Source organism: Rhamphochromis longiceps, linkage group LG16, assembly GCF_057381845.1.
Source record: "Rhamphochromis longiceps isolate RC_006_pf linkage group LG16, R_longiceps_female_GT1.1, whole genome shotgun sequence".
In the NCBI taxonomy this organism is placed as follows: domain Eukaryota; kingdom Metazoa; phylum Chordata; class Actinopteri; order Cichliformes; family Cichlidae; genus Rhamphochromis; species Rhamphochromis longiceps.
The window spans coordinates 11,411,926-11,436,306 of NC_140572.1; the positions used below are offsets into that span (position 1 = coordinate 11,411,926).

The 24,381-nt window shown below is 42.8% G+C and overlaps 2 protein-coding genes and 2 pseudogenes across 3 annotated transcripts; all 4 read left to right on the forward strand.

Annotated features, from left to right (window-relative positions):
- The first annotated feature begins 8,182 nt into the window (after positions 1–8,182).
- LOC146650686 (trace amine-associated receptor 3-like) lies at positions 8,183–9,394 on the forward strand (annotated as a pseudogene).
- Positions 9,395–14,177: 4,783 nt separating this feature from the next.
- LOC146650687 (trace amine-associated receptor 13c-like) lies at positions 14,178–18,895 on the forward strand. 2 transcript variants are annotated; one of them, XM_085384216.1, is made up of 3 exons: positions 14,178–14,199; positions 17,689–17,833; positions 18,079–18,895. In XM_085384216.1, the coding sequence occupies exons 1-3, from the start codon at positions 14,178–14,180 to the stop codon at positions 18,893–18,895; spliced, it is 984 nt and encodes a 327-aa protein (XP_085240342.1). The 2 variants fall into 2 exon arrangements, with proteins under 2 accessions (XP_085240342.1, XP_085240341.1); XM_085384215.1 differs by lacking the exon at positions 14,178–14,199 and having other exon boundaries at positions 17,667–17,833.
- Positions 18,896–22,008: 3,113 nt separating this feature from the next.
- Positions 22,009–22,997, forward strand: LOC146650688 (E3 SUMO-protein ligase ZBED1-like; the record flags this gene model as incomplete). Its single annotated transcript, XM_085383592.1, has 2 exons — positions 22,009–22,102; positions 22,429–22,997. Coding segments are annotated over exons 1-2 (615 nt in total), but the record flags the coding sequence as incomplete, so codon positions are not given.
- Positions 22,998–23,048: 51 nt separating this feature from the next.
- Positions 23,049–23,715, forward strand: LOC146650689 (E3 SUMO-protein ligase ZBED1-like; annotated as a pseudogene).
- Positions 23,716–24,381: the final 666 nt, after the last annotated feature.

Here is a 24,381-nt window from a genome sequence, read left to right on the forward strand (position 1 = left end):
GTTCACATGTTGATTAATGGTTTTCTTTCGTTTTTGATGTACTGCAGAATATTTTTATAAAATCCCAGGCCAGGAAAATCACCTTCATGTTTTTCTGCATTTTATCCTCAGCTGCTTTGACACAAAGGCATCTGCTGTGATGCTTACTCCTTTGATAAAGTCTTGCGAGTGTCAGCTTCCTTGTTGTAGATACAAAAATATGTAAATGTACTGATCTGAATTATAATATTTCTGCCTGTCTGAGGCACAATTTCCCGATTCAATTTCAATTGAATCGAATGGAATCGTGGATCGAATCGATTCGGGACCTTGTGAATCGGAATCGAATTGATTGTAGAAATCAGTGACGATACCCAGGCCTAGTTAGCTCTTTATACACCAAAGTTACAGTGGGATACAACTGCCAAAGTTTGGTCCTCTTGTCCAAATAACTGACAAACAGTATCCCACAGTTCTTTATGTTTTTAAAACCCATTTTGCACAGAGAGGCATTTTTTGAAAAATGTTTCTCTTGAATATTCTTACACAGTAAAAAAAACAAAAAAAAAACAACTGCATGTAAAATAATTACACCATAAAGTCTGTTTGTTTTCCTATAAGAAATGATATGGAACATGAATAAAACTATAAACCCAGCAGTCTACAATTTCTTTAAATGCAATGATGGCCCAATGTTCAAGGACATAGATCCTTACTGAAGCTGTTTTGACAAAAATAAATAAATAAATAAAATTTAAAAACTTGAGAGAAATCCTTTGTGTGTCAGTAGCTAAACACGTACTTAGTTTAACCCTCTGTGCTCTCTTACCAGCCCTGGATTACTGAATTACACTCCCTGCCTCTATGATTCATCTGCCATCTGCTTACTGCTGCTGAGGCTATCCAGCTCCTCTCCATAGCTGTAACCATTTGCAGCTGTCTTCATGTTCTTTCCATCAGCCACAAACAACAAAAAAGAAACATGGCTCTCAGTAGTAACATATGATGAACTGGTTTAATGTTGATACTCTTGGTATTATTAGTGCCTACGGACTCTGAGCCACCCAGGATAATAGTGATGCTATAATCTGCTTCCTCTGTAACTGTGGTTCTGCCAGACACCTCAGAGTCTATTATCCTAGAGTCTGAGGTCATAAACCATAAGTTAGAGGCTCAAAGCCAACTCTGGATGTCAGCTTTGTGGTTTTGTTTGTTGAACCTGTGCAAGCTGCTCAAGAGACTAAAAATGTGTTTCCTCTTGCTGAGCTAGTCTACCTTGAGTGTGTTTGTCCTGTGCCTGAGTCAGCTGATCCCAAGTATCTAGACTAGTGGTGCAACGGATCACGGTTGATCCGTAATCCGAAACGATCCCACTCCACAATAACGACAACTAGATTCTCCCGATCGTTTACTCTTGCTGTCCTGTGAACAACATCGGCGTGGTGTTTATTGTTTGCTGTTTTCGCGATCACGTCTTGCATGAGAATATCACCAGGTAAACTTGCGACATTTTTAAACATTTTGTTATTCAACAGCATCAAGACTGACTGAGTGTGTTTGAGAAACCTCACAAGTGTCACAGATGACACATTTGGCGTTTTTTTGCTGGTTTGTCAGTAGCAGCTCCTGAAACGCAAGTCTGCCACACATCTGTTCGACCAAATCCAGTTAATCTGTGACGCCAGTTAATCTGGAACACCCTAACTACAAATGGGTGGACCTCCAGGGCAACGGAAAGCTACATGACCGTGACCGCTCATTATGTCGCAGTGGAGTGGTAGATAGAAAGCCCTGTACTGCCCTATATTGCACCTTAATTTGTTTTTATATACCGTATTTTCCGGACTACAAAGCGCACCTGAATATTAGCCGCACAAGCTAAAATCAGGGGAAAATCCTGTTTCGTACCTACATTAGCCGCACCTGACTAAAAGCCGCAGGTGTTTTAATGTTTGCTTACCATGTAAGAGAATATGCACAAAGGGGATTGTCAGGAAAGAGATGGCTGTTTGGGAACACATCCCTTTTATTAATATTTTGAAAAACAAGTTACAGGTACATATTCGTATAACTTTTTATGTATATGTACAAGTACCGGTAATTACAAGTACGAAACATGTACTATGCTTTATAAACGAGTAACAATGTAGTGTATAACAATAACCTACAGCACACCAGAAAAATAGATTTGGTCTACCTTTTAGGCTCAGGTGCAGTGACACGGCTTTAACAAGAAGAAAAGTCAGTCACTCACCACCAACTTTCTCTTCTTCCTGCGCAATAAAACCACCAAAGTCCTCTTCTCCAGTGTCGGAAACGAACAGGCTCAGGATGGCTTCATCATCCACTCTCCGCTTCTTTCCTTCGTTGTCGCTTTCAAAACCAAAGAAATCCTCGTTGTCAGTGTCAGAGTTGAACACCCTCTGAAGGGCCGTGGCGGTGTCCTCCTCTCCATCACGCAGCAGTCCTGCCCTTCGAAATCCGTTGATGATCTTGGATGTTTTCACACTTATCCGCGCTGTCAGAATACACTGGCAGACTTGGGCAAAACTTGCTCTTCGCATGCGACCAGTTTTGGTGAGTGATTTATTGCCGCTCGTCATCCACGCCTCCCACTGAACGCGTAGTGCTACTTTGAATGCACGATTCACTCTGATGTCGAGTGGCTGCAGGTGCTTCGTTGTGCCAACAGGAATCACAGCTGGAATCGAGTTTGTGCTCTTAATGGCTGCTTTCACAGAATCTGTGATATGGGCCCTTATGCTGTCCACAACAAGCAACGCTTTTTTTTGGCAAAAGAATCCTCCAGGTTGCTTCCCATACACTCTTGCAGCCATTCCTTCATTACGCTTTCCACCATCCACCCTTTCTTGTTGACTTTAACAGAGATGTCACTCGGGATCTCTTCACTTGGCATAGTAATCCGCTTAAAAATCACCATTGGCGGAAGTTTAAACCCTGATGCTGTGCAGCCCAGCACACAAGTGAAATTCGTTCTCTCATGGCCAGTGGTTCTCACCGTGATGGTTGATTCACCTTGCTTGTTAACAGTCCTTGTGAATGAAAGCTTCCTTTGCTCCTGTAATACTCCTCTTGCTCTTGCTAATCAAGTTTGTTTTTCGCGCTCCGGACGGACATGTGACCAGCATTGTACTCTTGTGTGTCTGATCACATGCCCTTCCGTCAGGCAACGTAGTGCCGTACAACAGCGGAACAACCAAAACAAATCCTCTTACGATATCACAAAAATCATAGACGATCCTTAGAAAAGCCGCACCTGACTAAAAGCCGCAGGGTTCAAAGCTTGTGCAAAAAGTAGCGGCTTATAGCACGAAACATACGGAGTCTTGAGTTGAATGTTTTTAATAGGCAAAAAATACTTAAATAAGTAAATGACGAGTTAAAATTTTGTCTTTTTTTTTCTGCTGATCCGAAAATTGATCTGATCCATAACGAAAAAAACGTGATCCGATCCGAACCGTGAGACTTTTGCACCACTAATCTAGACTATATAGTATCCTGCCCCCTCTGCTTTTCCCCCAGATCAACCTCCAGAGACCTCTCCTCTTCTTAATAGGCTGAACTGCTGAACTGTTCCTGAATCCTGCGCTACCTATAAGCTACTACGTTATTATTGTGGTAACGAGCACGGTAACTAGTTATGCCAAAATCAGGAACGCGTTAGTCGTTACTGGGATTTAGATAGGGTCGTTACTCGTTACTTCGTGTGGTGGCTATCGCGGAGCTTCCACAGATTCAGTAACATTAGCAAGTGGTGGAGGCCAGCAGGTGAATGAGAGAAAGCAACACGTTCTCGGGCTGGAGAAAGGGGACGCAGAAGGAAAATAGACCCGAGGCGGCCGCCGGTCCAAGTGTGAACTGAACTTCAGGTAAGAAGTTATGACCTGCAGTCTATCTGGGTCAGATATAAACCAAGTTTAGGTGGAGTTTATTTTCGTTATTCTGACTTTATCCGTACTGCTAGCTAGCATGACAGAGTTTCTATACAGCTGGGTGGGTGCTATGAAGTTAATGATGTTGAACTTTATTTTGTTCATAAGTTATTAGAGTTGCCAACCGTCCCGTCTGGTATTCAGAGAAAATATTACGCGTTTCTTATTGAGGTGAAAAGGAACAGTTTGTCCCGTAATTCAGCTACAATGAAAAAGACACAAAGCTGGAGTTATTCTGTGTCTTTGCTGCACAGCTGCCTCTTCTCCTCTCATTCTCCCCCCTCCCTCTCCCGTTTCTACTTCAATCATGAAAACTGATCAGTGATCAGCTGATTGGCTTTTCTCTCTTGTTTGTTTATCGCCCACTTTGCGCCGAAAGAGGAAACCAGCGGATGTCGCGCTAAACAACAGCAGCACGTTTAAGCTTGATCAGCTGTTGTTAGAATTTATTTAATATTAATTTCTAGTATCAGCTGATGTTTGCTGGAGCCACAGCTGCAAAAAAGCTGCTGGTCATGATATCGGTTTGGATATCTGGTGAGAGGGAAACATGAAGATGAAACCAGGAGATGTCCTTACTGAATCATCAGAGCTGAACAGGTGATGGAGAAACAGGTTTACCTTTTAAGTGACATGAATGAGTTGAAGGGAAGTTATGAACTGTTTCTGAGAGACAAATAACACCAGGATCCTTTTTTAGGTAGCTGACAGCTGGTAACTGTGCAGGTGCGGATCTAGCAAAGTTTTGCCAGGGGACCAGGTAGGGCATTAACAGGGAGAGGTGGGCACAAAGAAATACTTTTCTATCTTATTCTCATTTAAAATGTCTAGCTTTTAAAAAATAATTATCTGAATCTTACAACAAACGATTGATAGATTGATGCATATATACCATCAAAACAGTGTACATCACTGTCACAACAGCGTTTGTTTTCATTCAAAGGCTTTATGATTTTTCCTATAATGGTGGGCCAGTTTCTAGTCAAAATGTCCGGGCCAATTTTCTGTCCCAGTCCAGCCCTGTATGCAGCTCATCTGCAGTCTGGTGTTGCCTACATCTTCCTATTCAGAAGGCAGAATTTCCGAGTTCTGAGTACAATCGAAAGCACCACGACTGCAGTTTTTGTGTTGGATGTAAAAGGCGCACATGACGCTGTGACGTAGGCTAGAATCATGGCAGCAGTCAATGACGGTCCAGGCGTGGGATTTCTCTCGTGGAAATATGCACATTATCTTTTCCTTTCTATTGGTAGGTGGCACAGTGCACTTGTGGCAAGTAAACAAGCTAGAAGACTGGCAAAGTTATGGAAGCAACACATTAACAAGAGAATTCTGAGTAAAACCAAAGTTACTTTCCCTAGTAACTAGTTACTTTGAAAGTAACGAGTAACTTGAAGTAACTCAGTTACTTCAAGTTACTCGTTACTTTCAGTTACTTTTGAGAGAACTAACTAGTAATGTAACTAAGTTACTATTTTAAAGTAACTTACCCAACACTGGTCATCACACAGTCGTTATCAGGGAGTTGTTTTGGTGGGCTCCAGCCTTGGGCCTTAGCAGCTGGCGCCGTGGTGTCCAAATGTAGAATATTGTTGATTTCTCCTTTATGCGAGCAGCGAATTTAGCACTCTGACACTGGTCTCTCGATCTCCCGTTGGAGAGCCGCGAGCCTCCCCATGATGTTATCAAACTTCTGTTCCGTGGTGTTGTCGTTCTTTTGATTCTGAGACCTCACAGTAGCAGTGAGCCGTTCCGCGATGTGATCCAACTTTCGCTCAAGGGTGTCATTTTGAGCAGGCCCCTCTCTGATGTATCCCATCATACGCTCAATGGTGTTGGTTTGAGTCTTCACGGCAGCTGTAAGCGTCTCCAAGGTGGTGCCCATGCTGCGTTCAGTGTGAGAGATCGCGCCTCGTCCCATCGCTTCAATTCCAGCGGTCAGCTTTGGGGGGGTTTGAACAGCCGGTTCCGCTCTCTTATTTCTCCGATAAGTCAGGGCCAAGCCAGCGCCGATCAGCAAGAACCCTGTTATCATGGTTCCGAATAGGTAGATATCTTCAGCGTCCTCGATAGACAGTCCCGCCAGGCACAACATCCTCCAGTTCTGCCACCCATCCATCGTGTATCCGGCAGGGAAAGTCCCTCCAGGGCACTCGGGTTCTCCCGAGCCCAGACTTCTCGTTGAGAAGAGGGTGTCAATAGCATTCAGAGACCAGTTGATCAAATCCATAATTCTCTTTTAGATTTTAGAGAACGACAGTGAGAGACTGTTCTAGGGAAAAGTAATGCACACGAGACAAGGCAAGGACATAAGAGGCTAAGCAGGGAAGATAAGGGTGAGGAGGAGAGGAGAAAAGTGCGACCGCCTTCGCTGAGAGCCAAAGAGATCTAAAGAGATCTATAGTTCAAAAGGTACTGTACGGGTATCAATATTTTCTTATTTTATAGTTTTCACGGTGCTCAAGGTCCAGAGAATGAGCCGTGTGTGGTGAGGAAATAAATGGCTGCACCCGTTAGAGACTCTTCTGTCGTTCTTGATGCCAAGGGCTGCTACATCCCCTTTTCTTAAAAACATCTGAGAACCAGTTGCTGGATCATGGGAGAAGGATCTATTCTATCCTTGTCCGATAGCTGTCCATCAAAGTCCCAGAACATGACTCTTGTATTTTTCATCATGCTCCAAATAATTTAAATTCGTGAACGGTCTGTACTTTAGTCAAGTCACTTCAGCACTTGGACAGTTCAACTACCAAGCTATGCTGCTGTAATGGATGCAGTATGTGGTTTAGTAATGTCTCAATGAAATATACAAGTCCTGTCCTGAAAAACATGCCATTTGGAAGAAAGCATATGTTGCTCTAAAACCTTTACATACCTGTCAGCACCAATGGTGTGTTTCCACATGTGCAAGCTGCCAATTCCATGGACACTAAAGCTGGAGAACAAGGACCAGTGTAAGATGGAGAAGAGAGTTCACTGGACAGAAAATAATTAAAGTCACACTGCTGTGTTACATCAGTGTCCATTGAGAACACATAAGAAAGGGGGAGGGGAGAAATGATTCAAGGTTCAAGGTTCAAGGTTCTTTATTTGTCACATGCATAGTTATACAAGTATAACACACAGTGAAATGTAGCCTGACACGCTCCTCGACATGTGCAAAAAAATTTGGGGGGGGTGTAGAGGAAGAACATATATATATATATATATATATATATATATATATATATATATATATATATATATATATATATACACACACACACACACACACACACTGGGTGAATGTGCAGTAGTAGCAGCAAGCAGGTGAATTCTGTACATTAATATGAATAGGTGAATTCTGTACATTAATATGAATAGACATCTGACTATTTTACAGGATAGACAATATAAACATATTTAAAATTAAAGGAATTTGAAATGTACATTGTGCCTTGGTTTAGAGTGTCTGGAAGAGAGTCCTGTCTCAGTCAATTATAGATGATGTGAGAGGGCGGGTGTGTGTGTTTAGGGCACGGATGGCTTGGGGATAGAAGCTCCTCTTGAGTCTCTCTGTCCTTGCCCGGAAGATGCGGAACCTTCTACCAGATTGCAGAAGTTGGAACAGTTTGTTGCCAGGATGGGACGGGTCCTTCAATATCTGCGCTGCTCTAGTCCGGCATCTCCTGGTGTAGGTGTCCTGAAGCGGGGGGAGAGCAATCCTGCAGCAGCGTTCTGCTGTACGGATCACTCTCTGGAGAGCTTTTTGGTCCTTCACACAGCTGTTCCCGAACCACGATGTCATGTTCTGTGTGAGGATGCTCTCCACAGCGCCTGTATAGAAAATCCTGAGGATCTTTGGAGAGACCCTGAACTTCCTCAGTTGTCGTAGGTGATACAGGCGCTGCCTAGCCTTTTTGGTCTGGACCTGAATGTGGGCAGCCCATGTCAGGTCTGAGGAGATGTGGACACCAAGATACTTGAAGGACTGCACCCTCTCCACTGGAGCTCCATTGATGATAATGGGCTTGTAGTCTCTGTGCTGACCCCTTCTGAAGTCCACCACCAGCTCCTTGGTCTTGCAGACGTTCAGCTGGAGGTGGTTGTCCTGGCACCACGATGCCAGATTCTTCACTTCATCCATGTAGGCCGCCTCATCGTTGTTGGAGATGGCACCCAACAACAAATGAAGGTCCGGAAACAGCTAATTTCATCAGATTTGAAAGCTTAAACAGACTGTGTCTGCTGATACTCTTGTCCTCATCTAGATGATGGAGAACAAGGACAGTATATGCTTTCCAGAAGTCTTCAACTCTTCCTGCAGGAGACCAGCATTTCACTGGTCTGAAGCTGTGCCCCTGAATACCCTGCTGTGCTCCATCTCTGTAATCACCATAGCGCTGAACCTCCTTGTCATCATCTCAGTCTCCTACTTCAGGCAGATTCCATTTTCTATTAGATTTAATTTGGGAAGTTTTCGAAATATGATCGTGCAAAACCTGATGTACAGAAAACCACCACTACACCTTTCTCCAAAACAGGTTATTTTAATTGTTTTACAAAGTTAAATTTAACATAATGTTATGGCAAGTTCTGTGGCACTAACATAAAGTTTCTATTTTTAAGGGAAGATTTTTTTGGTAATGGTGCTTTTTTGACTTATTCCAGGCAGCTCCACACACCCACTAACATCCTCCTCCTCTCTTTGGCTGTGTCAGACTTTCTTGTGGGGCTCCTGTTGCTGCCTGGAGAAATCGTCCTAGGAATAGCCTGCTGGGCTTTCGGTAACCTTTTGTGTTCTCTCTTTAATTATGTGTCTTTCATCATTACCTCGGCTTCAGTGGGAAACATGGTTCTCATATCAGTTGACCGCTATGTGGCGATCTGTTATCCTCTGCATTACTCTACCAGAATTACTGTGACAAGAGTTAAACGTTCTGTTTGTTTGTGTTGGCTCTCTTGTGTTTTGTATAGTAGTCCTTTTAAAAGATGAGCTGATTCAACCAGGAAGGCATAATTCCTGCTATGGAGAATGTGTTTTTGTCATCAACTTTACAGGAACTGTTGATCTTTTGTTAACCTTTATTGTTCCTATTTCTGTTATCGTAGTTCTGTATATCAGAGTATTTGCAGTGGCTGTGTCTCAGGCCCGTGCCATGGGCTCTCATGTTACAGCTGTCACACTGCAGCTTTCAGTGAATCTGACAAAAAAGAAATCTGAGTTGAAAGCAGGAAGGACTCTTGGTGTTCTAATAGTTGTGTTTCTAATGTGTTTCTGTCCATACTATTGCGTCTCTCTTGCAGGGGAAGACTCACTCAGTGAGTCATCCACATCAATTGTCCGTTATCTCTTCTATTTTAACTCCTGTTTGAACCCTCTGATCTATGCACTATTTTACCCCTGGTTTAGAAAAGCTATTAAACACATTGTCATGCTTCAGATATTTCACAGTGGCTCCCATGAGGCCAACATACTATAGAGAGGACCTAAATGAGTGAATAAGTGAAATCTGCTGAACATATATTTTTATCCTTAAACCGTATAATGTTATGCAAGATGCCTGGAATCATTTTGTTGTTTTAGCTCCAAAACTGTCATAAAATCAGCGGTATGTTCTTTGGTCCCTTTTCAACATCTGGTATGTAGTTGTTTGGCATTACTGTACACTATCAGTGTGTTATCAACGATTAAAAACAGAAGAACACATTTTCCTGAATAAGGCACTCAGAATGTACATAAATATGTAAAAAAAATATATATATATCATTTTCAATTTGAACTCTAAGCTGTAAAATATAGAATAATATCAAGTATGTGACCTTTGGCCATGTGGTTTGTTATTGGAAATCTTTGTCTAAATAAGTCACTGTGTTTTTGGCCCCTTGAATAGCTCCGAATGAAGCTCCTCTCAAGCTACAGGCAAAAGCCTACATTGCACTGCTGGCACTTTTTGCTTGCTTTTATACAATATATTTTCCTGAGTCCATGTTACATCCCGGTCTAGGGGTACACAAGTGCAACATAAAGGCTAAAGAGGGTCCCCAAAACCAGACCCAAATAGCCAATATACTATTAAAGGTGAGGTTTATTGCCACCAATAACACCAAAACTGAAAGCATTAACTCCAGGGTTACCAAGGGTCAAAATAATAAACAAAAGAAGCTATTTCAAAAAGTGCTACCTAAACCCTGCATGACACAAAACTAAACAAAAGACAAGCACTAATGTTAGCGCCCTAATTTAACAAGCAAAAGAAAACAACAAATGGGTAGTTCACCCCCTTCTGCTTCCGTGCTCATTTACAAGTGGACCAGACTATTTACAACACTATATACAAAACCTAATTTCTCTCAGAAGACTAATACTCCACTGCACTTTGCTGAATTACCCAACTGAATTCAACCTTTCTACTACTGTTATTATTCCCTATATAAAAGTATTTGTGGTTTTGTTATGTTATTTGTAGCTTTGTGGTTAGTGGCTTTGGTTCATTGTAAACCAAAGATGGTAATGAAGGAGCTGGGCAACAAACGTTCTGTGACGTTCAGTCCTGTGACTTTATAGTGGATGGTGTTAATTTACAGGATAATATTATTAATTGTGTCTATAGACTTTCATTTTCCTGTTAAGGAAGGAGAAACGTTTACAATCAATTAGACAGAAAAAAAAGACAGCCTACCATAATAAGTTTATCTGAACAGCAACAAAAATGTGGACCCATATGACCAAAGGTACAGTACTTCCTCAGAAAACCTAAAATATTGTTGTCTGTTTTTTACAAATAGAAAACTAAAGTATTTGTCTTGTGATTATGTTAATATATAGTTTTGTAATGCTTTAAGCAACTTAAACGCTCTAAGAGGCATTCCTAAACCAGCTGAGAGATGTAACCTCAAGCATTTCCAGTGCCTGCTCCAGGGTCTCCTCCAAGTGTGTCAAGCCCAAGCAATCTAAACTGGCTCCTTTCAATGTGAAAGACTGCACTGTAAAAACTATGCAAACTTGTTGCCTCAAAAAAAAATTGAGTAAAGTTGATTTAAGACGACTAAGTTTTTGCAACTTATTCACTTTGAGTACAGAGTATAAAATCTATTTAGCTTCCAGAACTCAAAAAAGCTATGCATAACTAAGTAAGGCTTACTTAAGATGACTGTTAGGATAACTTATTCATTGCAAGTCTGCAGTATTAAGAATAACTTGATATTTCTGACTGTGCAATACTAATTGTTTACCCTACTGACAAACATTTCAAGTTCAACTAAATTAAAAACCAATTTGTGGTAACCTGAATATGAGTAAAAAATAATTAACAACACTTTTTGTAATGATGTTAAAATCGGCCAAACTTTTTTTTTTTCAAATGCAAAAAAGTATAATAGCCAACGTACTGGAGACTGTTCTGCTGAACAACAAACAATTATATTGCCATCATTGTTATAATCTCACAATGAAACAAAGTCTCAGATTTAATTATTATGAAACTAAGTTTAGGCTTTCCACAGCTTTTTTTTGTACTTACATTACTTATATAATGAAAATAAAATTTTTATTTATTGTTCAGTCACAAGTGCAGTCTCTACTTTACATAACACATTTTTTTTTCATTCAAAAACATGAGCTGGAATGTTATAATATTTTAAGGATGGCTTGTTTCCAGTCCAGGCATTATTGCCTGAGTGACTATCATGGATCGAGGTGATCCAAATGTAAGTGCAGGAGAAAGTCTTTAACTTCCCTTAAGTACAGTGGCAGTGGATGTGGATTGGAGATGCAATGAGCTTGAACCTGCAGGTGACCATCTTCACTGACCACACCATCTGTGACGGAGGACTCATCTCTCCTGGTGTCCTGCAAGCAAACAATCATATTTTTTGGAACACCAACTTATTTGCTTTCTTAAAACATTTTTTCTGCACTGCGTATAGATCAGACTCCAATTTAGACAATCTCAGGCCCCCTCCCCACCGGAGAGGGGAGGATGTCAATCTGGATAGCCCTGTCCACCACCCGACACACAATATGTCATGTATATTTTTTTTTTAAAAAAAAGGGCTATGCAAACATGGCCAATAACTTTCATTCTAATGATGTGCAAATTTATTTGGGCACAAATTTCACTGTTCAAAAACTTCACTATATACAGTGCAGACAATGTAGACCCTCTAAACCAGCGGTCCCCAAACTTTTTTGCGCCATGGACCGGTTTATGCCCGACAATATTTTCACAGACCGGCCTTTAAGGTGTCACGGATAAATACAACAAAATAAAACTAGTACCGGTACCGAAAAAAAGGCCTCCTGAGGCCACATTTGTAGGCCAATTATGTCACAGCGACTGACGAAGGCTGTCCAAATTCGAAGACTCCAGCCGAAGACTCAATTCTCAAGTACGCAAGTCTGTACTTGCGTTCTATGTGCTGATTCTCATTCCCACTTGGCTGCGAACTATTCCTGTACGAACTGGAGGCCATTACCTGATGAAGCCAAAAGAACCAAGTCATCTCAAAAAGCAGAGATGACATTCTGAGACTGCCCAAGTGGAAGCCTTCCGCCACTTGGCTACACCTAGAAATTCTGTCCATGAAAATTATGAACAGAATCAGTGACAAAGATGACAAAGGGCAGCCCTGGTGAAGTCCATCACCCACCGGCAACAAGTCCAATGTATTGACAGCTATGTGGACCAAGATTTTGCAACGAATTGAATTGCCCGTAACAATGACCAGACACACACCATACTCCTGGAGCACCTCCCTACCGGACACTCCGAGGGACACGGCCAAATGCCTTTTCCAAATCCACAAAACACATATAGACTGGTGGGGCAAACTCCATGCATCCTCCAGTATCCTCAAGAGAATAAAGAGATGGCCCAATGTTCCACAACCAGGAAAAGGGTGGGGTGCTCACTCTGGGTTAGGAACGAGTTCCTGCTCCAAGTGGAGCGCATTGTTCCTCCTGTATCTTTCTAAGGGAGGCTGAGGAGTGTGATCCCCCTATATCAGAATCAAAATCAGCATACTTTTTTAATCCCTAAGGAAATTATGTAGGTTTAGTTGCTCCAGAACAGTAACAGAAACAGACTAGGCTATTTAACAATACAATATGTCGCAGATTCACAAATTTAAGAAATAGCACAATACATACAAATCACTCAATAATATATATGAAGGATTGACAGAGGGGTTTGTAAATAAATATCAAGAATACTGACAGCAACACTACTGAGTAGAAAAGAGTGTGTGCAAAAAGGATGAAACTATTGTAGTGTTTACAGTGTACAAGATGGAGGAGTTGTTCAGGGAGATGGCCAATAGCAGAATAATTTCCTGTGTTGTTCAGTGGTGCTTTTTGATAATCTCAGTCTCTCACTGAGCATGCTCCTGTGGCTAGCAAGCATGTCATGGAGTGGGTGGGAGATATTATCCAACATTGTCTTTAAATTGGACAACATCCACCTCTCTGACATCACCTTAAGGGAATCCAGCTCCATCCCCATAACATTACTGGCCTTGTGGATCAATTTATTGAGTCTGTTGGCATCTGCGAATCTTAACCTGCTCCCCCAGCATGCAACCACATAGAGCATAGCACTGGCCACAACAGACTCACAGACAAATCCTGAGCATTGTCTGACAGATGTTGAAGGACTTCAGCCGCCTCAGAAAATAGAGATGACTCTAGCCTTTCCTGTAAAGTGCAGTGTTGTTTTTAACCCAGTCCAGTTTATTATCTAAGTATACTCCAAGGTATTTATAGTCCTCCACAATGTCCACATTGATCCCCTGGATTGAAACAGGGGTTAAGTCCACCATCAATTCCTTGGTCTTTGCCACGTTGAGCTGCAGATGTTTCTGCATGTAACAAAGGAATCAACCTGGTCAGCCCAGTACTCTGACTAATCACCCCTGCTGATGCATCCAACCACCAGAGAGTCATCAGAAAACTTCTGAAGATAGCAGGTCTGTGCAGTGGCTGTAGTCTGTGGTGTAGAGGGTGAAGAGGAAGGGGGAGAGGACATTCCCTTGTGGTGGCCCTGGTGGTCACCACCTCAAAGCCCCCAAAGCACTCCATTGAGCTCCCTCCCTATGATTACCTTGTCAGACACACAATGTGGAAAACGCACATATTGTGGTCTTCGCGGTTAGCATTTATGTTAGGTTATCACCCAGGAGGGTTGGCCTGATGGTGTTGAATGCACTGGAAAAGTAAAAAAACATGACCCTCACAGTGCTCACTGGCTGGTCCAGATGGGTGTAGACATGATGGAGCAGGTAGATGATGGTGTCCTCAGGGCGGGGCTGGTAAGCAAACTGAAGGGGATCCTGATGTGGTCTGACTATGGGTTGGAGCTGGTCCAGGATAAGTCCTTCCAGAATCTTCATGAATGTGGGAGGTCAGTGCCACAGGCCTGTAATGCTGGGGGCCACTGCGTCTTTGGTACAGGGATGAGGCATGATGTCTTCCACAGCACTTGGACCCCCTGTAGACTCAGACTCAACATGAACAGTTTATGAAAGACTCCACAAAGCTGGGAGGTGCAGGCCTTAAGGACACGGGGACTCACCCTATTTGGTCCAGCAGACTTGCCTGAGTGGAGTCTCCTCATTTGCTTCTGAACCCGGTCATGAGTGACAGTAATATGTGGGGGAGAGGTGTCAGGACTTTCACCGGAGGCAACTATGTGGAGAGAGAGAGAGAGACAGTGCACAGTTCAATGTCCGGGCAGCAAATCCTTTCTTTGATTGTTACGTGGGCAGGGTTACATCAACGGTTGTCAACAAGAACAGGAAGCCCCCGTCCTTTCACTTTGGCTATTAGTTTGCGGCGCTGTCCCTGTCTGCCCGAACAGCGTGGAAGCCTTCCCTTCCACGAATGTGTTGTGGTCGGGAATATCCTGGTGCATCCATGATTCAGTGAAACACATCGAGCTACACTCCCGGTATTTCCTCTGACTCCGTGGAGAAGTCAGAAATACTCCTGTCTCACCGTCTCCTTCCTTGTCCTCTTCTGTCCTCCACCTCTGCATCCTCGGTGTGTTTTCCTCCAGATTTCAGCTGGTACATCTGTGGTTCTGACCGTTGAGCAGGCGACATCAGTGCGATCAGCTTATCTCTCGAGTAAGCAGCCTGTGTGTATGTAGTAGTTGTGTTGTGGTCCCATTGCTCAATAAAGGTAACAGTTCTGCGGTCACAAGCAGAACAAAAGTTCTCTTGATCCACATGACTGAACGAAAGATATTCAAACAGACCAAAGTCCAAGTAAAGAAAAAGAATAAGTAAGAAAAAAGCTAAACTAAAGAGAAAAAAGCAGGAGCAATTGTAACAGGCCTCACGCTGGTTGCGCACAAAATCTATATCTTGATGCATGCTCAATCATCCAGATGAGTAAATCCCAAAAGGTTCTTTCTGTACATCTGGACGTAGCGTTTTCTTTGGGAGAAACATTTCATCACTCATCCAACTTCAGTCTGAGCTGACTGCAGGTTTCCCCAACCTTCCCAAAGTTTCTCCCACTGAAAGCTGTACTTCCAAATGAGCAGAATCAGCATTTTTGGGTTGGCTATAGTTGGAACACACCCTTTGATCCCCTTTCTTAAAAATGGGTACCAACACCCTAGTCTGGCAATCAATAGGTGCCACCCCTTATCTCCACAAAACATTGTAGACGCGCGTAAACCAAGACAGTTCTACAATATCCAGACCCTTCAGGAACTCAGGACGAACCTCATCCACCCCAGGGGCCCTGCCACCAAGGAGTTGTTGTTTAACTGCTTCACCCTGGAGATAGACGAGTCATTGCCCTTGTCCCTAGACTGCTTCCTCCAAAGAAGACTGTGAAATGCACTACACACACACACAGGTCTTTATCACCAGATTCCACATTTATTTATAGTTTTCCCTGGGTTATGACTGAACACAGTCTGACAGCTGTCGGTCCCAGCTGATTTCCCTCCCCCTCCGCTCCGTCTCACTATAAAAAGGGAAGGAAACCACCATCAGTCCAAATCGCCATCAGCTGTTCTCACCGGCATCTCCAGCACCGCCCCGTTGAGCTCACTGCACCACTCCTCCCCTGCAGCCGCGCCCGGGACCACACCTCCGCCACAAAGACATGCCAGTGGTATTCTTTTCACCACCTGACAATGAGTCAGGAGCGTGCCACACGCACTATACACACATTTACATTTCATGTTCATACTTGAGGTAACTTGTTTGATGCATATTCAGAAAATTGATGTTTGAGAATATTTTACATTTTATCATTATTTCAGTTTATTTTGAAAAATCTCAAGGATGTTGAGCTTTATTGTGAAAGGTTTATGTGGAAAATAAACAAGTGGCTGGCGGAGCCAACACTATGGTTTCACCGTCGTTGTTGCTAACAAACCGAGGCATAAAACTAGTTGTTTGTCTGTCCCAAATGTGATTATTATAAATGTACAATAAAGTGAAAACTCAGCAAGAATAATATAGCCACTACAGTTGGTTGTTTGTTTGGTTTTTTTATTCTTGTAATCACAACTGATTTCGGGGCAAGATATGTTTGGAAAAAGCAAAAACAAAGGACTGTAGAGAATTTAAACATATTTTTGGATATTCTGGTGGTCGTCATAGAATTAATCTTTTTACCTTCAAAAAAGACACAACACATTCTATTAAATTGTTTATTCTCAATTGATAATTTGTGTTTAACTAGCTCAGATTGCCCCAGGCTAAACCTCTTGATCCATCCAACATTGCAATAAACAAAATAAAAAAAAAATGCTCTGGGTGAAATAAATTTTTATCTTTTACATTTTCTCTAGATACTGCAATAATATTGTGAACATAAAATTATTTTAGCCAACGCAATGAAACAAAAGCTCAGATAATGTAACAGCTGTATTTTCAAACAGAGTATTATTTGGCCACATCAACACAGTCTTGACTTATGAGATTCTGGATCGCTTTTGAATTTTATTAGCTCTCAAACTCTGAAAGTGCTGCCGCTGATCTCAATAAACAGACTTTACTCACTTCCTGTACAGAGATTTAGAGATGGGTAAAAGCGGAGTATAGATATGTCTGTGAAGGTTCTCAGTCATCCAGGTCTTTGTAGTCTAAGGAGCTTGGAAAGACAAGCGTCTGAACTTCTTTGAGTTGCTTGACGATGTTTCAGGTGAAACATCTTCCAGCAACTCAAAGGAGTATAGATTCTACAGGTGATATGCCATAAAAGGCAGAAATAGTCCACCATCAAAGCAGCCTGTTTTCCAAGTTTGATATGTATGTGGGGTTTTTTTTTTACTGAGAACATTTTTGCTTTTGAAATTCAACATTATTACATTGTAAGTCAAATGGCAAACAAGTGCCAACTTGAAGTAGAATTTAACTCTGGCACAAATTTCACCCTGGTCTTGGCAAACAAAAATTTGTAATGTAAGTGGAAGTGCTCCTCAGCAGCCATTAGAGACACACAAATGTAAGAAGTCACTTAGTCTGAAAATATTGGCATCAGACAGGACATTCTTTTTTAGAAGAAAAAGAAGTTGTAAATGGTGAAGAAGGCTGAGTATACCAGTTAGAAAGATCAGAGAGAGAGACACAGCTAAGGGTACTGCAGAAAAGAAATTGAAATCCACAGTGAGGGATGGAGCACATAGATATCCAACTGACATTGAGAAAAAGACGAGGGGCGGAGTGAGAAGGGGTGAGTTATATAACTAATTCAGTTTGTAATGCTACATAGAGCTACAGGTCTCTCTGAAAATGGATACACAGGATGTGGCAGAGCTCTGTTTTCCACAACTCTTCAACACCTCCTGCAAGAAACCTCCTCTGTCAGAATTTGTGTTTCTTCATGTTGTGTTGTCCTCCATCTCGCTGCTAACTGTGACTCTCAACCTGCTCATCATCATCTCAGTCTCCCACTACAGGCAGAGTTGTTGTTATTTTTTTAATAGCTGTGTGTAGCTTATACATTCTGTGAGCTAATTGACTTAAGATGTTTTTGTGACCTCAGTGGTGTATACAATTAAACTATCTGATATAGAAGTGGTCGATAAGAAATGATCAAAACTGTTTTTCTCTTACCAAGAGCTAATGTTTTATTGTTTGTTGGGTTGCTTTAATTTAGCGATTTGAGGACTGTTAATTTAATAATTTTTGTGTCTTCTTGCAGGCAGCTCCACACACCCACTAACATCCTCCTCCTCTCTCTGGCTGTCTCAGACTTTCTTGTTGGTCTCCTGTTGATGCCTGGAGAAATCCTCCGAAATACAGCCTGCTGGTTTCTCGGTGACCTCACCTGTTCTATGTACAATTATATGTCTTTAATTGTTACCTCTACCTCAGTGGGAGACATGGTGTTAATATCAATTGACCGCTATGTGGCTATTTGTGACCCTCTGCATTACCCCACCAGAATCACATACAGAAGAGTGAAACTCTGTGTTTGTCTGTGTTGGCTCTGCTCTGTTTTCTATAGCAGCCTGTTTGTAAAGGATGATCTAACTCAACCAGGGAAGCATAATTCCTGCTATGGAGAATGTACAATTGATGTTGACTTAATTACAGGAACGATTGACCTTCTTTTAACCTTTTTTGTTCCAGTTACTGTCATTGTAGTTCTGTATCTGAGAGTATTTGTGGTGGCTGTGTCTCAGGCTCGAGCCATGCGCTCTCATGTTACAGTTGCTGCTCTGCAGCTTTCAGTGACTCTAACAACAAAGAAATCAGAGTTAAAAGCAGCCAGGACTCTGGGTGTTCTTGTAGTTGTGTTTCTACTGTGTTTCTGCCCTTATTATTGTGTTACTCTTGCCAGGGACGACCTACTCAATAGTTCATCTGTATCCTTTTTGCTCTATCTGTTCTATTTTAACTCATGTCTAAACCCTTTGATCTATGCACTGCTCTACCCCTGGTTTAGAAAAGCTGTGAAACTCATAATCTCTTTACACATACTGCAGCCTGGCTCCTGTGAGATTAGCATTCTGTAAAAAAAACAAAACAAAACAAAAAAACAAATAAAAGGAACACTGAACAATTGTTGAGTTATTTTGTTGCCCTACTGGTTGGCTACTTTTGGGCTTCCATTTGTGTTATTCTGTGGCGCTGGAAATGATGCTGTGTCAGTATCACTGTGTCATCGATGACAGTAACTTGTTGGAAAAGAAGGATGGAAAATATTTTTCATGTTGGCCCTATTAAATGCTGCTACCTGTAATCTGAACTCACCCATTGCTAATTAGCATTTTGTTTGTATATCATCAGAATTATCATTATCGCAAATTTGCCCAAGTATTGCAATATACTTTTGAAGCTATATTGCCCACTGCTACACAGTAATTGTCTCTTGTCTCTCTGTGATCCACAGAGAAGTTTGGTAAATGGCCAGCACCATGGACCTTTTTAGATGATCCAGACCGCAGCAGTCTTTAATGGCAGCGCCTTCAGCATTAGTACGCACATATGTAAAATTAGTCTCAGTCCTGGGCTCAGTTAGAGAGGTAAACAAAACGCACGGACAAAACTGTGGGTTTTCCATGTGTGTAACGTGCAAGAGCTGCGGCTCTGTCAGAGCTGTTTTTTTCCATGCTAACATACTTGATGATTGTGTGGAGCATACACCTGTGTGGGGAGCCTGCCGTTAATATTTAAATATGAGTTAAGGAGAGGGTCACTTGCTGTGGGGGGATAGTACTGTTCACCTACAGGATAACTGCTTACAACAACACAGCTATGGATTTAGGGGGAGAACATAAATGTAAATAGAAACTGTTTAAATAACCTGTTTAATCATCTCAGTTTATTATTGGTGAGAACTTGTGCCTTTTTAGAAATACAGTAAGCATGGCTTTTACTGTGATACCTCTGCATGTATGTGTATTTAATGTAATTTTCTCATTTCTAATTGGCACACTAACCAGATTAAAAAAAACATTTGGATCACGTGAGGGATCACCTTGATATATGATATATATGTGATATTACCATTACCAATAAGTTTGATGTGTCACATGGCCCTCTTCCTATTGAAAAAACAAAAGTTGTATCCAAGATGGCCGACTTCTAAATGGCCACCATGGTCACCACCCATCTTGAGGAGTTTGCCCCCTCACATATACTAATGTGCCACAAACAGGACTTTAATGTCACCAACCATTCCCATGTTATTACGGTGTATCCATATAAATGGCCCACCCTGTATATGTGTGTATATATAGAAAAGAATTGACTGCCCACAGGGGGCGAGTGGGGAATTTTTTTTACATTTAGAGAGAGAGATATCTATCTGTGGTCGTGTCCAAATTCATGGGCTGCATCCTCCTGAGGCCGCATTTGTAGACCGATTACGTCACAGCGATGCGCCGAAGGCTGTCCAAATTCGTAGACTCCTCCGAAGGCACCCAACAAATGCGTCCTTCATTTCCCCAAATTTGAAGGATGGGTCGGGTGTGTCCTTCGTGGCCCACCAATATCCCAGAATTCATAGTGCGGCCCAGCCAAACTCCAGTTTCCAACAATGGCGGCCGCTACTAAGTTTTAAAATTACTCATACTGTCATGGTCCTGGGTCGTGCGACCCAGTGTTTTGTGTTTAGTCTATTTTGATGTTTATTGTTTGTTAGGTTCATTAAGTTATTCCAGCTCATTTGTAATTATATTACCCTTGTATTGAGCCTCCCTAGCCCTTCATGTGTTTATGTCTGTGTGTCTTGTGTTAAGTTCATGCTGTCGCTTCTGTCATCTTCCCCTGTACTCCGTCTCCCTGGTTCGTGCGTCTACCTGTCATGTCTGCATGGTTATGTTTAGTTCAGGTCATGTCTAATCTCCATGTTTCCTGTGTTACTTTGAAAGTCTGTATTCAATGTCAGTGTATTTAGTTTCACCTCTCCTGTCCTGTCGTTAGGTTCATGTGTGTCAGCTGTGCTCCCATGTGTGGCCACTTCCCCTAATCATCCCTCATGTGTATTTAGTCTCGGTGTTTCATGCAGTCTGTGTCGCGCCGTCTGTCTTCCCACCCTCCGTGTTTCCATGCCCAGTCTTTTGTATTCCAAGCCATAGCCTTACCATAGTTTGTTCCCAGTTTAGGTTTCTGTTTAGTTACTGCTCTTGCGCTGCCCTCATTCTTGTTTGTTTCTTTTGTGTTCATCAGCCACAATAAAGGCTCGCTTTTGTTTAAGTTCACTCCCGTATCACTTGTGTCTGCACCTGAGTCCTCCACACACTCTCCACACGGTCTGCCACAGCGGACCGTGACACATACTAATCTTTCTGGGTCACAAAATAAACTTTTAACATATTTTCAGGCGAGAAAGTAGCCATGTAAACATCAAATATCTGCTCGGTTTATCAAGATATCACATATTTGCAAAAGTGCTTCGACGTTTTCAGAGGCGTCTGCTACCCACCAGCTCGATAGCTAGCCGGGAGCTCGAGGGTTACTGATGCGGCCGAGAACGGCACAACTCCCGGCACATCATTTTCAGATCACCGCGGACTTTTGCTGCTCGGGTTAAACGTAATATATAAGTCACTTAGACAACCTAAAAATGTTATTGTTGGGCCTTTTTCAGTGTTTTGTTTGTTCGTGAGTAAATCGGTTTGGCTGAGATTAAAGTTATTAGATTAGATTAGATAAAATAAAATTTTATTAATCCCCCGGGTGGGTTCCTCCTTGGTTTTTACACAGCTGACTAAACGTCAAACAGAAAACTGATTAAACAGAAGTATGAGACAGTCGAGAATTTACGCCAGTGTCCTGCTATATTTTAGATAGCAAGGAGCAGACGGCCGAGTTTATTAAACTCCACCGAGACAGCGGTGACGCTAATCAGAAGGCTAGACCGTCCAATTTCACGGCCGTTTACTTCCGGCCTACCCGACCTTCTGAGGACCCGGCCCACGTAGACTGCGAAGGCCGGGTCCTCAGGAGGATGCAGCCCATGAATTTGGACACAACCTGTGTGTGTGTGTGTGTGTGTGTGTGTGTGTGTGTGTGTGTGTGTGTGTGTGTGTGTGTGTGTGTGTGTGTGTGTGTGTGGGGGTGGGGGGGGGGGGTAGTGTGTATAAATAAGACTAGAATTACTTTATGTACTATTTAGGTTCAGTGCTTGGTCTGTGACCAGCAGCTGGCCTACAACAACAACACCTCATCAATGCTGAGGCATTTCCGTGCTAAGCATGATGCGGTCCCATCTACGAGTACAATGACAGTGAATCCAAGCATTTATGGTATGGACATCAACTGTCAATCAGTCATTCATTCATGTCTCCCATCACTAGCACAAAATGTCACTAATTGCGTTTGACTTCACTTTTTGGGTGAGAGGATGTACTGGTTAGTGGTTCTTCCGCTTCCTATGAAATGTCCGCAGGCTATTGGTAAGATGGGAGACCCATTTACTTGATCCCACAACACATAATGACTATTGAACTACCTGCGAATAATGGCATTAAAGCCTAATCAACTTATACAATATGTTAAGCCTATTTTTATCCTCATATTCAAATGTTTGTGTGTATTGAAGGGATCATGAACACAAAGCCCACTAAGGTGGTCGATGCTGCTTTGGTGAACATGATTGTGAAGGACTCGCAGCCCTTTTCCATTGTTGACGATGCTGGTTTCAGACAGTTTGTTGGTGTCTTGGACCCAACTTACACAATCCCCACCAGAAAGGCTCTAAAGGAAATGGTGGCGGAAAAGTTCAAAGAGGAAAAGGAGAAAGCAAAGAGAGAAGTGGAGAAGGCTACAGCTGTCAGTCTCACCAGTGACATGTGGACATCCATTCATATGGATGCCTACTTGGCTGTGACATGTCATTTTGTCAATGAACAAGATACACTGTCCACAGTATTGCTAGGAGTGGGACATTTCTCCAAGGCAAATACAGCCGAAAATATTGCTGAGGTGAAAAAGGTTTTGATGGAGGAGTGGGGCATCCAAAATAAAGTCAGATGCCTCGTCACTGATGCAGCACCAAACATGATTTCCTCATCTAAAATATTGAAAGTGCGCCACACAAAGTGCATTGCACATACTCTGAACCTCATTGTGAGAAAATCAATTGACAACACGCCTGGGCTTGAGGAGATCAGAGGTAAGGCTTGTAAAATGGTAAGCTATTTCCGATCTAGCGCAACAGCAAAGGAGAAGCTCTGCCAAATGCAGCAGCAGATGGGCAGATCACATCTAAAGCTCCTTCAGGAGGTTGACACCAGGTGGAACAGCACATACACTATGCTGCAGCGTCTGTATGAGGAGAGAGAGACAGTTAGTGCTGCCCTTGTCTCAATGAGAACAGATCTCACACCTGTCACTGCTGAGGAGTACCTCTCAGTTAAAGAGTGCCTGGAGGTGCTTTCTCCTTTTTACACAGCCACTACTGAACTTTCTGGAGAGCAGAGAGTATCTGGGTCCAAAGTCATTCCACTTGTCTGCATGCTGCGGTATTTAGCAATTTTAGCAATTGCTAAAAAAAAAAAAAGTTCTGGATGACAAAGCCCGCCAGCTGTGCATGAACCTCACAAGAATGCTGGGTGAATGTTCGTCTTACTTGGAAACAATGAGTGTCATGACCATTGCTACCCTGCTTGATCCAAGATTCAAGGCTGTGGGGTTTTGCAGTCAGACCAATGCTCAAGCTGCAGTGAGACGTCTGACTGCAGAATGTGCCACCATCATTGAAAATGAAAAAGACCAGATAATGCCTGTCCCTCCTGTCCCATCTACCTCGTCACAGCCAGAGCCAGCAACCAGTTCTGCAACTCAGTCAGGTATGGCTTTTGTTGACCTGAAGTCCATAACACAATGAAAGGGTTCCAGCTTATTCTAAAAATGTCTCAATTTTAAATACACGTAGACATTGAGGGCTAGCAGGAGGGACTATGCGCTTACCTGCTGCTCTCTGGCAGGTAGCTCCATGCCCTCCTGGGTTTTAATTGCACCTTAGAACACACATGCATCAACACTACAATGAGCGGGTGGAGGGAGGTTTGGAGTCTTCTCTCACCCCCGTTCTCTGCGGCCTGCTGGAGTGGGGGGGCTAGGAGGAGTTGGCCGTCCGACTGCGGTCTGGGGTGTGGGGCCTCCCTGCTGCTGCGGAGTCGGGGCGGTCTGCCTCTCCCCACCGCAGGGAAAAGGGTAACACCACCTGGGTCTGGGTGCAGTTCCCCCCTCCAGGGGCAAGGGTACCTAGACCCGGTTCGTAGAGTACGCTTGGGGAGTGTGATCGTGTATACAGCGTCTCTTTATGTCTGTCTCCACGTCGGTTGAGTGTGAAGTGCATATGAGAGCATGAGGGTGGGAATGGATGTTTGTGTCTGTGTGTGCCTGTATGTCTGTGTCTATATGTCAGGTTGGGTATCAGACGCCACCTCTCTGGGGACATCTCGGGCCCTCCAAGGTTTGGAGGCCTATCTCCCCCCACCACCACTTCCCCTGCCGGTGGCGGACTCCCTCAGGTGTCGGTGCGTTGGTG